This window comes from Tetrao urogallus (genome assembly GCF_951394365.1).
Source record: "Tetrao urogallus genome assembly, chromosome: 14".
Taxonomy (NCBI): Eukaryota; Metazoa; Chordata; class Aves; order Galliformes; family Phasianidae; genus Tetrao; species Tetrao urogallus.
In genome coordinates this window covers 1519072-1536130 of record NC_136827.1, presented here as the reverse complement: position 1 = coordinate 1536130, position 17059 = coordinate 1519072, and the positions used below count along the sequence as shown (strand labels likewise).

The 17059-nt window shown below is 57.2% G+C and overlaps 1 protein-coding gene across 1 annotated transcript; it reads left to right on the top strand.

Moving 5' to 3' along the window:
* Positions 1 to 11477: 11477 nt before the first annotated feature.
* Positions 11478 to 16071, top strand: STARD10 (StAR related lipid transfer domain containing 10; the record flags this gene model as incomplete). The annotated part of the gene is made up of 6 exons (XM_079542325.1): positions 11478 to 11642; positions 13937 to 14084; positions 14165 to 14268; positions 14368 to 14485; positions 15686 to 15738; positions 15859 to 16071. 6 exons carry the CDS (start codon positions 11478 to 11480, stop codon positions 16069 to 16071), a joined length of 801 nt encoding a protein of 266 aa, XP_079398451.1.
* Positions 16072 to 17059: the final 988 nt, after the last annotated feature.

Below are 17059 nucleotides of genomic sequence, written 5' to 3'. Positions count from 1 at the left end.
CAAGGTCTCACAGCAGCAGGCAATGGGAAGCGCCGCCAGTGAAAGGAAACAGCGCGGATGGAAATCTGTTCCCTGCCATCCACGGGGACATGAATTAAGGATGCTCTGGGAGCTGGCACTGCATTCCTCCTGGGGATCCGTGGAGCCCCCCGCGGGCAGGGCCACGCCGTCCCCCCACTCCTGCCAGCTGTGGGAAGCTGTGCAGGCTGTGCCAGCTCGCTTCTGAAGACCTCTTGATAAACATTTATAAACATTTGTAGTATTTTAAATTTCCCCTCAATAATTTATGACTAGTTATTTTATATACTTTAAAGTGGGTAATAATGTAAAATTCATAAGGCGGGAGCGCTCGGAGTGGCAGCGCAGCATCGCAGGGCTGGGAGTGGAGGCGCAGCCTTCCCCGCCTCCCACAGCTGGAAAAAGCTGGAAAGTTTGGGGCTGCGGCGGCCGTGGCAGACTGAGCTGAGAGGTGACAGGGGCATGGGGCCAGGGGACAGTGCGGGGAGTGGGCAGCGGTGGAGCGGGGGAGCTGGGGAAGGAGAGACGGGGATGAGAATGGGATGGGGATGGAGGGATGAGGGATTGGATAGGGATGGGGTGGGGATGGGGTGGAGGTGGGATGGAGGGATGAGGGATGGGAATGTGGATAGAGGGCTGGAGATTGAGGGATGGGGTTGGGATACGGATGGAGGGATGAGGGATGGGGATGGAGGGATGAGGGAAGCCAGGAGGAATGCGGGAGGATGAGCAGGAGCAGGGAGGAGGGATGTGTGTGAGGCTGTGATAACCACAGCAAGAGGCTGGGGAGAAGGAGGGATGGAGGCTGCAGCAGGGAGGGGCGAGAGCAGCTGGGAAGAGGAGATAAAGCAGGAGGAGAAGGGAGCCTGGCACCAGACACAGGCAGGTGGTGGGCGGGCGGGTGTGGGAGTGTGCAGAGATTTGGTGGAGGCATCTAAAGGGCTGAGCATGGGTAGGGTGCATGCAAAGATAGGGCGTGTGTATGGAAAGGATGCATGCACAGGTAGGATGCATACGTGAGTAAGGTGCATGCACAGGTAGGACGCATGCATGAGTAGGGTATGTGCACGGGTGGGGTGCATGCACAGGTAGGATACATGCACAGGTAGGGTGTGTGCATGGTAAGGGAGCATGCACAGGCAGGAATCACGTTTGTATATGGTTGTGTGCATGGGTAGGTTGCATACCTGGGTAGGATGCATGTATGGGAAGGGTGTATGCATGAGTAGGGTGAAAGAGTGGGCATGCATAAGTTGCATGGACAGGTAGAGTGAGAGAGGGAGAATGGACAGGTAGGGTGGGTGCATGAATAGAATGCATGAACGAGTAATGTGTGTGCACAGGTTGGTGTGTGTAAGCAAGGCTTGGGATGTAGGGGTTCTGGAGGGTGTGCATGCAGGGTGTTACTGAGAAGCCAAACACACGTGCAGAGTCAAGGGTGGCAGTGTGCATGCAGGCCAAAGGTGCACGCAGGACAGATGCATGCCCGAAGGTGTGTAAGGTGTGAAGAAAAGCACAGACTGTGCAAGGAGTACATTTGTGCAGTGAGAGTGAGCAGGGTGGGAATACCCGTGCAGGGGTGAGTGTGCACGTGCTGGGAGTGCACGTGCATCAGATGGTGCAGAGGTGTACTGAACTGAGGCGCCTACCCCCAACCCCAGCACCGCCTGGGCCCTCCAAGGGATCCCCAGCCCTGCCCAAACTGCTCAGCCATCCCAAATTCTCACAAATAATCCACCAGGAGCTGGCAGTCCCAGAGAGCGCCCTGCCACAGAATGAGCCCACATTCAATGCTATATATAGTGCTGCCATTATAGACACACACGGATATATATTTATTTGTTCTGCTTCATGCCAGGATGCCAGGCAGGAGGGGGAACGCACAGGCAGAGCACAGGCAGGGCTGTGGGAAGAGGTGTGCAAGGTATGAGCCTGTGTGTGGGGCAGGAGTGTGCATGCAATGTGCGTGCAAGATGGGAAAGCACATGCATGAGGCAAGAGGAGTGCACACAGAGGGCACCAAGGCAGGAGCATGCATGCACGCGTGGGTGCTTGTGCAAGATGTGCAAGCAATCTGCATGCAAAAACGGGGCAGCAACATGCATGCAAGGTGTGTCTGCAGATTTAAAGTGCACCCATAAAGCACAGATATGTGCAAAGGGCAAGCAGCTATTTGCAGGAGGGAAGATGCTGGCCCCCAGACTCCGTGCTCCCCTGGCCTGCTGTGTGTCTTGCTGCCCCTGCAGTACTTTGCTCCTCATCTCCCACAGCTTTTGCAGAACTGTGGTGCAGTGCATGGGGCCACAAGCATCACACAGCAGCTGAGGCAGCAATGCATCGCAGCACCTGGGGCTGAAGGAGCGCAATGGGGAGCAAGGAAGGAGCACCCAGGCCATGGGAAGGAGCCCAGCCAGCGAGGGAAGGGGGGGGGGGGGGGATATCTGTATTTTGATGATAATTTCCCATGCTTGTGGCTGTCAGATTCCTGCTTAGCAGCTCCCCCTCTGCGCAGCTGCTCTGAGGAGTTGACACCGCAATTGTTTTCTGAAGAGAACATGCGACTCCCTTCTTATGTATTCCCTTTCCCAGTGTTTGTATTTGCTTCAAAGTCTTCTCATCACCCTGTTTGGTGACAAAAACTCATGTCTGGAGATCAGGGTAATGTGTTGCTTTTCAAAGCTCGTGGAGGAGGGGGGTGGCAGACACGGCTTTGCTGCATTATTCACTTCCCTGCACACCCAAGGGTGCTCAGCACCCACCCATGGCCTGGCACAGTTGGGGCGCTGCACCCTCATGATACTGAGCCCTGCAACATGGTTACTCCGCTCAGTATGGAGTGCATGGATTTGACTGGGGAGCTTCCACCTGACCCACCTGCTGTTTTTCCCCGGATGAAGGCTGTTCCCTCTGCTGTGCCCCCAGCAATTTGCTCCTGAGCAAAATGGGTGGGAGCTGGGATGTGGGATGCAGCAATGTATGCAAACCCAGCGCAGCACTGAGGCTCAGCACCCACCCTGCGCAGCAGAGTTCAGACATGGTGTATGCAAGGTTGTGTATGCAAGGCTGGGTTTGCACGGCTGGGTATTGGACACATGGAATGGACACACGCAAAAGGATAGGAGCGCATGGCTGGGTGTGCACAGATCCATGTGCATGGCCAGGTGTGCACGTTGAATGCACCTGTCTGCACATAGCTGGGCACGCACTCTGAATGCAGCCCAGTGTGCTTAGCTGTGCTCACACTGGATCTGCAACCAATAGAGCTGAGTGTGCACGGTTGGATGTGCACCCAGTAGAGCTGGGTGTGCATGGCTGGGTGTGCACCAATAAACTGGGTGTGCATTGCAGCCCCAGCTCGCTCAGACGCACGCCATGAGCTGAGACCCACGCTGCCAGGTGCGCTGGCATTGCCTCCCCTCCGCGCGCACGCGGTGCCATGAGCACAGGCAGTTCTCTATCTAATTGATCAATTAATTATCCCTGGCATTCTGCTGCATATTGGTATTAGATGAAGGAATAGGCTAACAAGAAGATTAGGCATGTGTGTCTTCAAGGGAGTGTGAGAGGGGACGTGGGAGGGAGGAAAGGAGATGGGAGGTAGACGGGTACCAAACTGGGGCTGCAAAAGATCTGGGCTGGCACCAGGGTACAGCTGCAGCAATGCAGAGATGCTATGGAGTGGGAAGGTGCTGCAGCGGTGCAATGAGAATGCTCTGCTGTGGAATCAGTGTCAGTCCCCCCTCAGCCAGCACCTCCCAGCCACTCCCCCAGGGCTGACCTGAGGTGGTGATGCGGGTGTCAGCCCTCCTGCCCCATACAGGGGCTCATTAGCAGGCCAGGCTGTCACTCAAGATTCATCCAGCCCTGGGGACAACCCTGGGGCTGTAGGATGCCCCCAGCCACCCCCGAGCAGGTGGCTTCACAGCACAGAGCGGGGACAGTGGGCAAAACATGGTGTCACCAAGCACCGTGCAGGGACAGGGGTGCAATTTGGGGACCACATGAGGTGCTGGGGAGCTGCGTGTTTGCAAGTGGACGTGCCAGAACCTGCCACTGTCCTTGCCTATCCCCACATCCTGTCACCATATCCTGTCCCCATCCTTGAGAGTACAGCAGCTTCCTGGCTCTGTGTCACTCTGTCCCAATCAGCAGGAGATGTGAAAGCCCAGAGTGACTGTCCGGGGAAACATGGCTCAGTGCATTGAGGAGAGACAACGATGGCACTTCCTCGGCTGCCCACCCTGCTGTCATTTGCTCTTCAGAGCACTGTCAGCCATGCAGCACCATCTGGCCACGCCTCGGTGCGCTCACGTACACACCTACATGCTCACACACACACGCACACACAAACCCCGAGCTCTGCAGCCCTTCTCATTTGCACACAGCAGCTCGTACAACACGCAGTGCCCACACCTACCCTGCGTGCAGCTACCCAAGAGATGCATGCACACAGATGTGCACGCACAACTCACATCCTGCATGCACACACTTGCACAAACAGCAGTGGAGTACTGGCAAGCACAAGGTCCTGCTCCCAGCACTGGGTGCTGGGCACTGTGGGGACAGGGCAGCTGGGGGGCTGCACCCTCCTCCTCCTCCATTTAATAAAACATGAACGAGGTGCCAGCGTGGATTAGATTCACTTCCCCAGTGACAGAAAATCAAAGGCTTCTCCCATCTTTTCTAGAGGCGCGTTCCTGATTGATCTGGAAGCAGCAGCTCGGTGCGAGGGAAGGAGTCTATACACACGGCAACAGCTCTTTAATTTCTTAATTTAATATCTGACACGTAAAGATTCTCATTAAGCCAGTCAATGAAGCCTGGAAATACAATTTTCGTGCAAACTGTCGCTATCATAACTTACACGAAACTTCAGCTGGTGCCCTGTGAGCGGCGTGATTAAAACCATTCATCTTCCCTGTCAGCCTCCCGTCACCGCACCACCCGTGCCACCGCCGTTGGGTGCTGGGTGTGGGATGCACAGTGCCCACACTTGGGCATGGGCGACTGGCATCACCCAGCAGGATGGTGGGAGGGAGAGCTTACCAAAGTCTGCTCGTTAGGGAAATGAATCCCTCTCGAGTGTCTGTGCTGTAGTACAAATAAAAGGTGTCGTACTTCAGCGTTGGTTATGTCCCAAATGGCAAGTGAAGGATTAGTGCTGAGGCTGTTCCTTGGGGTGTGCACAGGGCTGAGGGACACGGGGCCGGCATGGGGATGTGGACATTGCCAGGTTGGGATTTGTTCCAGAGGGGTTTGCTCTGCATGACAGGTGGTTGGTGGGGGTCCATCTGCAGAGCAGGGAACCATGGGGACGGCCAGCTGCACGCAGCCCTGCTGCTGGGACATGGTGTTAAGACACTGCTCTGCTCCATCCACAGTAGTGCTTATGGATAACATACAAGATGCTGTGCTCCTGTCCAAAGCTGTCTCCTGTTGGACCTGGGGAGCATCCTTGCATCTGCACCAGGCTCCCAGCCCTGCATCTGCATCAGTTCCCTATCCCTGCATCTGCACTGGGTCCTCATCCTTGTGTCTGCACCAGGTCCTCACTCCTCTATCTGCACCAGGTCCCCATCCCTACGTGCACACTGGATCTCCTTTCTCACCTCCATGCTGGGTTCCTATTCTTGCATCCACACTGAGTCCTCATCCCCACATCTGCACTGGTGCCTCTTCCTGCATCTGCACCAGGTTTCCATCCTTGCACTGGCACTGAGACTTTATCCCAGCATCTGCACTAAGACCACAGTCCCAGATCTTCACCAGGTCCCCATCCCTACATTTGAGCAAGATCTCCATCCCTACATCTACACCAGATCCCCATTCTCATACCTGCAACAGGTTCCAATCCCTGTATCATCACCAGGTTCCCATCCCAGCATCCACACTGGGTCCCCATCCCCACCGTGCCCTGATTCCAGCTGAAGGCTGACACCCCGTGGCCCAGCACTCCGCACGCTCCAAAGAAGATCTCCCACTTCCCCCAGTGGGCACCTCGAGGGTGGGAAGGGCTGGAGAGGACGCTCTCCTGCCTCCTGTACCACTCTCCCTCCTCTCCCTCCTGCCTGTTATCTGCAGCCGTCGGAGCTGCCAGCTCCTGCCAGCGCGAGCGCAGCCTGACGTCGGTGAGGCTTGAAAGTGCTGCGTGGCGTGTTTGATGTCAGGATTACCGGCTGGCTGTATTGTAAATGCTAAAATGAAATAAGAAGATTAGAGAAGAAAAGCGCCGCGCCGCAGTGCGCGCCCGCCGAGTGCCGCCCGCCAGATCCCCACGGGTGCCGGGACTCAGCCGTCACGCGGCTCGGGCACCAGGGCACCATAAAGGGTTAAAAGGGCCATAAATGCTGCTTTGGGGCTCAGATGGTAAAATAGCAGCACAGAGCTGTCCCTATGTCCCCAGGGTGCTGCACACTAGGATTCGGGACTCCTTGAGGGGAGGTGGGTGCTGTCCAGGTCCCCGCTTGCATCGCAGCTGAGCTCAGCCCCACACACATCCTATGCCCTTGGAATGAACTCAGAGGGCCAGAGCACAAGGGATGGGGCAGGCATGGTGTCAGGCCCCACAAACCCAAGGAGAACCCCCAGCATCCCATGTGCCCACGTGCAGCTGGCTGGAGCTGGCCCTGTGCTGCAGCCACACAGCTTCCCCCACCCCCCTACCCCCATCTCCAGCATCTGTTCCCAATCACGGCATCATCCCAATCCATTCGGGAGAACATCCTCCCCCCACTCCCCCTGCTACCAAATGCCTTTGTTTTTCCAAGGCGCGGATGCTCGGCACCTGCTTGTATCCATGCATCTGCCACGTGCCGCACGAGCCTCGAGCCGACAGCATCCCAAAGGGATCGGGAGAGAGAATCAGAGCAGTGGTGCTGTGGTTGGGCCCTGCCCCTCTGTCCCAGGGCTCTCAGCACAGCTCCTGTCTGCTGCCCTCAGCGCCACCAAGGTGACGGTGCTGCGGTATGCACGAAGCTTGCAAAGGTCAGGGCTGCGGTGCGAGGGGCGGGCTGTGTAAATGCTATTTTCTAGCTCAGTGCCCTGTAACTCTCCCTGACGGCTGTGTTTAAATAAAGCAAACGGTGCATTTTAATCACCTCCGTGCTCCAGGTCTCACTCCTGCCCCCAAGGTTGGGAGAGAGGGGGCACCTGAGAGTGCCCCGCGATGCCGTTGGGACCACCTGTGGTGACACTGCGGTGTGTGGCTGAATGTCACAGCAGCGCTGAGTGGGACACAACACTGCCCCTGAGGATGTGGATGCCCCATCCCTGGAGGCATTCAAGGCCAGGCTGGATGTGGCTCTGGGCAGCCAGGTCTTGTGGTTGGTGACCCTGCACACAGCAGCGGGGTTGAAATTAGATGAATCATTGTGGTCCTTTTCAACCCAGGACACTCTACGATTTTATGGCTCAGCGCAGGGTCTGTTGCTATCTTGCTGCCCCCCCAGCATCAGGAGAGCACCCGCTGTGCTTACACATGGTCACACATGCAGGTATGTACGCATGCATGACGTCCATACGGGCAGGAACACACGCACAGCCATGCACATGCAGGGGGACGTGTACATGCACAGGCAGCAGTGCACACACAGAGATGCCTATGCATATGTGCATATATGCACACACATTTGCAGGTGTGTACATGCGTGTGCATGCAGGCATGCCTGTGCAAGCACCCGTGTGCAACCATACGCAGCAGTGTGTGCACCAACCACAGGTGTGCACAAGGCTGTGCGTGCTTGTTCATGCACACATGCTTGCATCCATGTGCAAACGTGTGTGCACCCTTCCTATGCCACGCATTTGCAGCAATGTCCAGCACCGAAATCTCCGGGAAATTTGCCTTCCTTTTGCAGACAGACAGGGCTGGATGCAGGAGCAGCAGAACGCAGATAAGTTCCTGCCACCAAGTTTCCTTCCCCTGCTCATTTTCTGATTAGCCCCTGTCTGACGCGTCGGCAGCAGCGCTGCGCGGAGCTTATTCAAAGGCGGCGTAATCTTTGCAAAGCAGCAACCAGGGGGCAGGGACGCATCCAGCTCCCAGCAGCCTGAGGTAATAACTCCTCAGGGACACGCTGACAAGCGTCAGGAGGGTTGTGGAAATCCTTTCTGCGGCTCAGCCGAGAGGATTCTCTGCTATCCCCCAAAGCCTGCGTGTCACCTAGTCCAATAAATGGCATTATCGGGAAGGTGGCACTTTGCGCCAGCGGATCTCTGGGCTCTGAGTGGCAGCAACGAGGATGAAGGTGTGGGTGTGAGAAGTGGCCATGGGACATGGGGATGGGGACAGAATCTGATGGGGAACGCAGCAAGGGAGCAACCCTTGGGGTGGATGCGCTGTCCCATGTCCCCGCATCCTGCCTGCTCCTGGTGCACTGGGTGCCATGCTGGCTGGTAACTTCAAAACGACGCAGAGATTTGTAGCCAAACCCTCTCATGAAGAGATTTAGGAGGCTGACAGAGATAATTAAGCATCCTTCCCCCAGCGTTGACTTGCAGCTGAAAGGAGGAAAAATAACGACATTTTTCACGTGCCTTGTAAATCATCCTGACACCCAAGTGGGGCGCGGTGCAAACATGCCTTGGCATGGCATCCACAGGGGTGGGAAAACAGCAGTGGAACAGAGCAGGGATTTGGGCATCTGTGGACGTGGGGGGACAGACAGGGATGGAGGCTCCTGGAGGGGGTCACTTGCACAGCCACACGCATTGTGAACATCCCAGAGCAGGGCACTGTCTGAGTGGCAGGGCCCCAAGGGGTACACAGAGGTTAATTTAATGCCACGTTACCCAAGGGACCCTGTGAGCCATCTCTGCTGGGACCCCACGCTTGTGCCATTGCCATGGGCTCTGGGGACACAGGGCAAAGGGGACCAAGTGCCACAAGGGGAAGAGGGCAGGGGGACCCCAGCAGCAGGGTGAGCCCTGCTGTGCTGCACAATGACCCCCCATCAGTGTTCCCTGTCCCACTACTGTCCCCTGTCCTTCTGCTGCTCACTTTGCCAGACTCTGAGGTCAGGGCAGGGACAGGTACAGGGCAAGGCACGTACCTTACGGGGAGGGGGAAGGATGTGACTGAGGGCAGCGTGTCCCCTCTGCACCTTCCCCTGCCACCTGAAGTCCCCAAGGTGGCAGCAAAAGCGCTGCATTAAGGCGGACAAGAGGAGCTTGCCGGTAGGGTCCGGGAGCAGAGCGGCACCCGACTGCTGCTTCTGCCCTGTCCCCAAACCCTGGGAAGGCGACTGGGGGGCCGAAGGGGGTCACCATGGCGGCTCCAGACCCTGACAGGGACTGGGAGGGTGCGGAGGCAGCGCAAGGCAGAAGAAAAGGACGAGGCGGAGGAGGAGGAGGCGGCTCTTCGGGCCTTCATCCCACCCATGGAATCGGGGAGGCTCCAAGTCCTCGGCACCGCGCAGTCTATCCCCACCTCCCTGCTCTGGGTCCGGCCCCGGCCGCTCCCTGTCGCTGTCGCCAATGGAGCACGCGTGACACCCAGTGGGCGAGCAGCAGATTGCAGGAAACGAGGAATCCGTCACCGCGGGCACTGGGACACGCTGGAAGCCACCCGGCAGTGGGGACGCGCCCGGAGCCCAGCCAGCCACTGGGACCCGTGCAAAACAAGTCCGCCCTTCTCGGGCTCAGCTTCTGCCAGGGACAGAGGTGGAAGGGACCGATGGGCGCGTGGTGGGGAACATCCCAGCTCAGCTGGTGGCTGGCAGGGGGCACAGAACCGTGACCAGAGAGATCCTGGGTGACTGCACTCTTGTCCAGATTGATGCACTCCCAATAGTAGAGAATCACAGACTCATCAGCTCAAAGGCTCATAGAATCACAGACTGGTTGAATTGGAAGTGATCTCAAAGCTTGTTCCAACCCCCTGCCATGGGCTGGGTATCCCCCACCAGTTCAGGCTGCCCAGGACTCCATCCATGGCCTTGGGCACCTGCAGAGATGGGGCACCCACAGCTCTCTGGGCAGTACTGCCAGGCCCTCACCACTCTCTCAGCAAAGACTTTCCTCCTAACATCTAACCTCAATCTCCCCTCTCTTACTTTCAAACCATTTTCACTTGTCCTATCACATTCCCTCTTGACATCCTCTGGACTCACTCCAATAGCTCCTTATGCTGGGGTCCACAGAGCTGAAAGCTGTACTGGAGGTTGGGGTCTCACAAGAGGAGACAACCTCCTCCCTCACCGCCTTTTGATGCAGCCCAGGTTATGATCAGCTTTCTAGGCTACAAAGGCACACTGCTGGCTCAACCCTGTTTTGCATCCCCCAGTGTCTCCACGTCCTTCTTCATAGGGCTGCTAATCTCCCAGCCTGTATTCACATTTGGGACTCTCTGACCCAGGTGCAGGACCTTCAACTTGGCCTTGCTGAACTGGATGAGCTTCACACAGACCCACCTCTCCAGCCTGTGCAGGTATCTCTGGATGACAGCCCCACCCTCCAGCATGTCAACCCAACTCGGTGTTATCCTGCCAAGGAAAAGGGGTTCACATTGCTAAGGGGAAGGGGTTGAGCTGGAGCATCCTCAATGATGTCTTGGGGTGCACCAACCTCCTCCTGGTTGGGGCTCACAGATCTGGGAGTAATCTTGCTGATTTCAGTGCCCGGAGGTTTGTTCACCCAAGCAATAGGGGAACCTGTGGGTGGGACTGGGTTCCTTCCATGGCTTTGTTACCATATGATGGTGATCAGCGCCTTGTTGTCCAGTTGGGCTCAGGCTGGGCACCCCAGGCTGAAGGCTGGGTCCATGCTCAATGTGCCCATCCTTGGGTGCGGCAGGGATCCACAGCACCCCTTGCCATGCAGTGAGGCTGAACTGGAAGGAACGGATGTGGAGGGAAAGGCAGAGCCTGAGAAGCTCAAATCAGACCAAAAGGGACCTCGTGGACAACCGCCACTGTGGGACAGGTGACCCAGGACAGGGCACTGGGCTGCATCCCAGCAAAAAGCACCAGGACAACGTGGCAATAAATAACAGTAAGCTGTGTCCTGGGACAGCAGCGTGAAGGACAAGGATATCTCTCCTGCTGTGCACCAGGAAGGGCACGGCTGGGTGCTGCATCACTCCCTGCAATCAAGCTGCTGCAGCAAAGTCAGGCACAGAGATTGCCAGGGGACAGCAGGGATGAGGACACGGGGACTCGGGCAGCCGGGGGCAGCTCTGCCCTGAAAACCGAGCCCCCAGCGAGCTGCTACCTGCTGAATAATAGAGGAGCAGACGGGCAGCCGGAGAGAAACGTGATCCTGGCGAGCCCGGGAAGATATCCGAGCTGCCAGCAGCTGCCGTAACATCCGCAGGGAAGGAGCTTTCCTCCTCGCTGCGTTCTGCGGCCTCAGGGCTTCTCTCTGCGTCCTCGGGGACGTGAGGATGAGGACGGCCGCGTGAGCTGGGTGCGAGCTGGTTGCCGGGTGGGGAGGCAGAAGGAGCCTCCATCAGCTCAGCCCCCATGTCCAGGGGCGGGGAGATGGTTTATATCCCAGACGACTCCGACTTCAGCTCGTTCAGGGAGCAGTGCGAGAGCGCGGAGGGCTGGCACTGCCGCTACAACAAGGCTGGCGTCACCGTCTGGAGCCAGGGCCAGGAGGAGAGCTGCACCGTGCAGAAAATCAAGGTGAGCCCTCCCCTGCTCCAGCTCCCAAGCAGCAGGGCTCGGTGGGGTTCGGCCCCAGATGCGCTCCTGCATGCTGCCAAGGCGTTCGGCATCTTCTCTGCCTGCCCCATGTCTCAGCATTGCCAGCAGCGTGCTGCCGCAGCATGGAAACACACCCAATGCACCTGTGTGTGTTTGCCTTTGCCACTGCCTTTGCTCTGCACACAGGTGGGAATAATCTTGTGGAGATGGCCTTGTTGGGAGTCCCGGAGCATGGGGTGGGCTGGTGCATTTCCCCCAGACACACCATCCTTGGGTACCACTGCCTAACATCCCATGCTGCAGAGCATCCCTGGGGGTCTCAGATGTCCCACCTGTCATGCCAGGGGCTTTGCTGCATGCTGGGGGATGGATTTGGGATGCTGCAGAGGGACTAGTGATGTTCACCCATCCCTTGGGCTGTAACACCCCATTGCTCGCCCACACAGCGCCAGTGACAGTGCTGGGTGAACTGAGAATACCAAGAGCAGCTGCAGGGTAAGGGAGCCCCATAGACCCCACTGAAGAAGAAGAGATTATTCCAGCATGAGCATCATGCAGGGCAGTGCTTGGCTGTGGGGCTGCTGGCATGGCTTTTGTGGCTATGGGATCCTCACCGAATATCAGGCAGGGATGGGATCTGCCGGAGCAAGTGGTGCTGGAGCATCTGATCACAAGGCTGGCCAACCCGGTAAGGAAGGCTTCCAACTGGGAAGACTGGGGAAGAATTACTGCGACCTGATGAGCTGGGGAGGCACAAGGAGGTCTTGAGTAGGGCCCTGGAGTAGAGGGTACAGGGAAGACTTTTGCACTGCTCTCCCATTCTCAGAGTGGCAGCAGCCCAGTGAGGCACCAGGTGGGCAGAAGTCTTCCTGGAGCTCCAGGCATGTGCTGGTTGCAGTGCTGCTGGAGCTGGAGGCCCATCTGGCCAGGCAGAGGAGGAGGAGGAGCAGCAGCAGCAGAGGTGCAGCTCTCTGCAGAACTGTGACACACATACCTTTGGTGTGGCATGGATATCGAGCCAGGCCAGCAAGCAGCCCAGCCAGCTGGGGATGGATGTACAGACCCACAGGACCAGGTAGGATGCACCCAAGGGTGCTAAGGGGTCTGGCTGATGTCTCTGTGGGAATTCACAGTGACTGCAGGAGATCCCTGACACCTGGGAAGAAGCAAAACTCACATCCAATGTTCAGATATACAAGAACAAGGCTCCAGAGCACTGCAGGTTCTGAGCCACCTCCATCCCCATGAAGCCTTGTCCAGGCACCCAAAGCGTGAAGGGCAATGGGAACAGCAGCAGGGACTGTGGCACTGTGCCCAGATCAGACTCCAGTAGGAACCTGAAGAAGTCTAGCCCTGTTCAAACAAGCTCAGCCCAGTGGGCAGGATACAGAATTTTCCATCACTATAGAGGAGGGGGTCCCAGATGGCTCAGGGGCTTCTGAGTTTAACAGCCTTGCCTAGCCTGGGTCACTGCCAATATTACCTTGGTGACGTTTTTCCCTGCTCCATAAAGGGCCTGAGCACAGAGCTGGCCAGAGCTGGTCCCTGATCAGCATTGCCCAGGGAGCTGCAATGAAGCCAAGCCAGGCTTGAGCTTGCAGGGCCAGAAAAACCCTGGTCTTCTCATCAATAAAGGCACAGCTTGGAGGGTTTCTGAGCATCTGGAGCACCAGGAAGCTCCCTTCATCCCTGCTCTGGGCAGCTGACTGCCTGTTGAAGCTGTCGTATGGCCTCCATTTGCCACGCTTGGGCTGAAGGAGAATGAGCAATACGCTTTAGGAGGGGCTTTTGTAGGTGCAATGGCCCTGCTGTGACAACAGGTGCTTCCAGGAGGACGTGTGGACTCCTCCTGCAGCAGGACACCCGAGTGAGCATGGGCTCCCATACCTCGGGCACATCACATCTGCAGCCCTGCTGGGCAGACAGCATCACCTGGGCCAGCAGGGAGAGCTCACCTGAGATTGATGGGACCTGCCACCAGCGTTCAAAGGGCCGGCTCCCATTACATGGAGCTGCCACGCACCTCATCAAAGATGCAAGGCTTCTAACGAGGAGCAGATGACATCTCTTTCCTCCCGGCGTCAGGAGGAGCAGGGTTGGGGTCATCAATAATGCACGCCGAAGCGGGTGGCTCCAGTTACAACAGGACCAGCCAAAAGAAACAAGCTAAAGCCTCAATCCCTGGGGTGGGCACCGCCCTGGGGACCCTTGGGGGAACCAATGGGGGATCCAACGTGGACCCATTGGGGACCCAACCTCCCGTCTCCCAGCAGACCCGCATCTCCTGTAAGGATGTCTCTGCTGAGACGCTCTACGATGTGCTGCACGACACCCACTACCGCAAGAAGTGGGACTCGCACATGATTGAGACCCACGACATCGGGCGCCTGACGGTTAACGCCGACGTGGGATACTACTCCTGTGAGCAGCCCCCAGCCCCTGCGCACCCGGGGTGCCCCAGCTGCGGCCCCACACCAGGCTGTAACCAGGTGTCTCTGCAGGGAAGTGCCCCAGCCCCCTGAAGAACCGCGATTTCGTCACCCTGCGCTCCTGGCTGCCCCTGGGCAATGACTACATCATCCTCAACTACAGCGTCAAGCACCCGGTGGGTTCCTGCTACCTTGGGGGTGGCTGCGGGCAGAGATTGGGGCAGGTTCTGAGCTGTACGGATGCTTTTTTTTTTTTTTTTTTTTTTTTTTTACAGAAATACCCACCCCGAAAGGATTTTGTCAGGGCTGTATCCCTGCAGACCGGTTATCTGATCAAGGCCAACGGTACCAGCGCCTGCGTCCTCTATTATCTCACCCAGGTGGACCCCAGAGGTGAGAGCTGAGGGGGTGTGATGCAGCGTGTTCCTGTGGGGAGGGTCTTCAGAGCTTGAAATCAGAGCATCATGGTATGGTTTGGGTTGGAAGGGACCTTTAGGGCAATCCAGCTCCACTCCCTGACTCTCAAGGTTGTGCAAAGCCTCATCCAGCTTGGCCTTGAACATTTCGTTGTATGGGGCATCCACAGGTTCTCTGGGTAGCCTCAGTGACAGAGTCCAAGCACCCTCTGAGTAAAGAATTCATTTCTACCTAATATGAACTGTATAAATACTGTATTTCAGTTTAAAACCATTACCCATAGCGTTGTCACTACAGATAACAAATCTTTTTGATATGCCATTTCAGGCACTGAAAGGCTGCTATGATTTCTCCTTGGAGCCTTCTCCAAGCTGAGCAAGCCCAGCTCATTCAGCCTTTCCCTGTAGAAGGGGTGCTCCAGACCTCTGAAAATCTTCGTAGCCTTCCTTTGGACTCAGTCCAGGCTGCCCTGAGAGCTGTGGGTGCCCCAGCTTTGAAGGTGCTCAAGGCCAGGCTGGATGGAGCCCTGGGCAGCCTGATCTGGTGGGGAGCACCCAGCTCACAGCAGGAGGTAACGGGCTTTAAGGTCCCTTCCAATCCAAGCCATTCTGGGATTCTATGGTTTCAACAGCTCCATGTCTTGTGATGGGGACCCCAGACCTGGATGCAGGACTCCAGATGGAACCTCGCAAGGACAGAATAGAGGAGGACAGTTACCTCTCTCACCCTGCTGCCAGCCCCTTCTTGATGCAGCCCAGGATACAATTGACCTTAGAATTTGCAGTTTTTCACTTGCCAGTATCCCCAGCTCCTTCTCCTCAGGGCTGCTCTCCAACCATTCATCCACCAGTTTGTATTCATGTTCGGGATTGCCCGACAACATCCCGACACAACAGTGTAGGACTTTCTACTTGGCACTGCTGAACTCCACGATGTTCATGTGGTCTCACCGTGGATCCAGCTGGCCACCATCCTGGGTCCCAAAAGAAAGGGAGGGCAACTATGGGAAGAAGAGGGGACTTTCCCAGGGCATAGCACGGAGCAGTTTCCCTGACGGATGGATCTGGGAGTCTCGGTCCAGCATTGGATGCTGAGCACTGACCAATGCACCTGGCAGGGATTTTGAGGGATCATGGCATCTCTTCAACTCAGTGATGGGGCTCTGGGCTCTTGCAGGATCTCTGCCAAAGTGGGTGGTGAACCGAGTCTCCCAGTTCGTGGCACCAAAGGTAAGCAGGGTGCGTGGTAGTGGGGCCATGGGGACCCAAAACAGCACCTTGGAGAAGCAGAAGGTGCTGGAGCTGGAGTCTTGAGGTGACTGTGGTGGATCACACCTTCTCTCCTCACAGGCAATGAAGAAGATTTACAAGGCAGGGCTGAAGTACCCAGAGTGGAAGCGCAGGCACGACCCCGGGTACAAGCCCTGGGTGTATCCAGAGCAGAATACACTGCCCAGCCTCAGCCTGGCTGAGCTCTCCCTGCAGCACGCTGACTCTCTGGAGCACATCGATGAGACAGGGCTGTCCGAGGAGCACCTCAGTGCCAGCGACCACGAGGCCTGAAGCCTGCCCTGGTGGGCCACCAGAGAGGAGCCACGGTGGGGATTTGGCACCCTGTGCCTCCCACATTCTTCATCACACCTTCTAGTGGGGGGACTGTCCTGTGGGAGCCCAGTGCCCACGCACTGAGGGGGTGGTGGCGCATGGAGATGTTTCCATGCGGGTGGCAGTGTAGGCTACAGGAGTGGGTGCTCCAATGGGGGGTGAAAGACTGGGGGGAGGAGGCCCTGTGGAACTGAATGAAGCTTTGCCACCACCAGAAGATCCCTCTGCTGCTGTAAGACCTTCTGGGTGTGCTACTCAAAGGTCCAGAGTGGAGGATTTGTGTCGGACCAGCCCAGGTTTTGCAGCAGTACAGGACCAGAACTGTCTCTCTCTGTCACATATCTCACTCTCCAGATCCCCCAAGGCTTTGTGTGACCCCCACCTCCGGAAGCCCCCCAGGTCCTCTCCTGGTGATGGGTTCACCTCCTCAGGCTGCCTCTAGTGTTTGCTGCTGCAGTGGTTTCTGGCACAATAAAGGGGTTGGTGTGTGCACAGCCGGGGAGCTTCAGGCTGGAGTGGGGCACCCCCGGGCTGTGCTGGGTGTTGCACACTGGGTTCAGGGGTTGGGGGGATGGGGACGGGCATGCTGAGCTCTGCACATCTGGCAAGGGCAATGCTGGGCTCTGCACATCTGCGTGTATGTGGGTGAGCATGTGTGGGCACAGGTCGGCTTCCGCCGGACAGCAGGGAGTTTGTCTGGACAGACAGCGCGGGGGGAACAAGCTGACACATGCTGGATTTTCCACCCACCCGTTTGCTGCTGGATTCCTGCCTCGGAGTGGTTCCAACCTGCTGTGTGCTGACCAGTGCAAATGGAGACATCACTGCTGGTGGTGTCGGGTTCTTCCCCGTCTCAGCCAGATGCCCACCCTGGGCAGAGATGCCCACTGCCCCCCTTTAGCCATCCTGCTGCACCACACGCATCTCCTGTGGGACAAGCATCTCT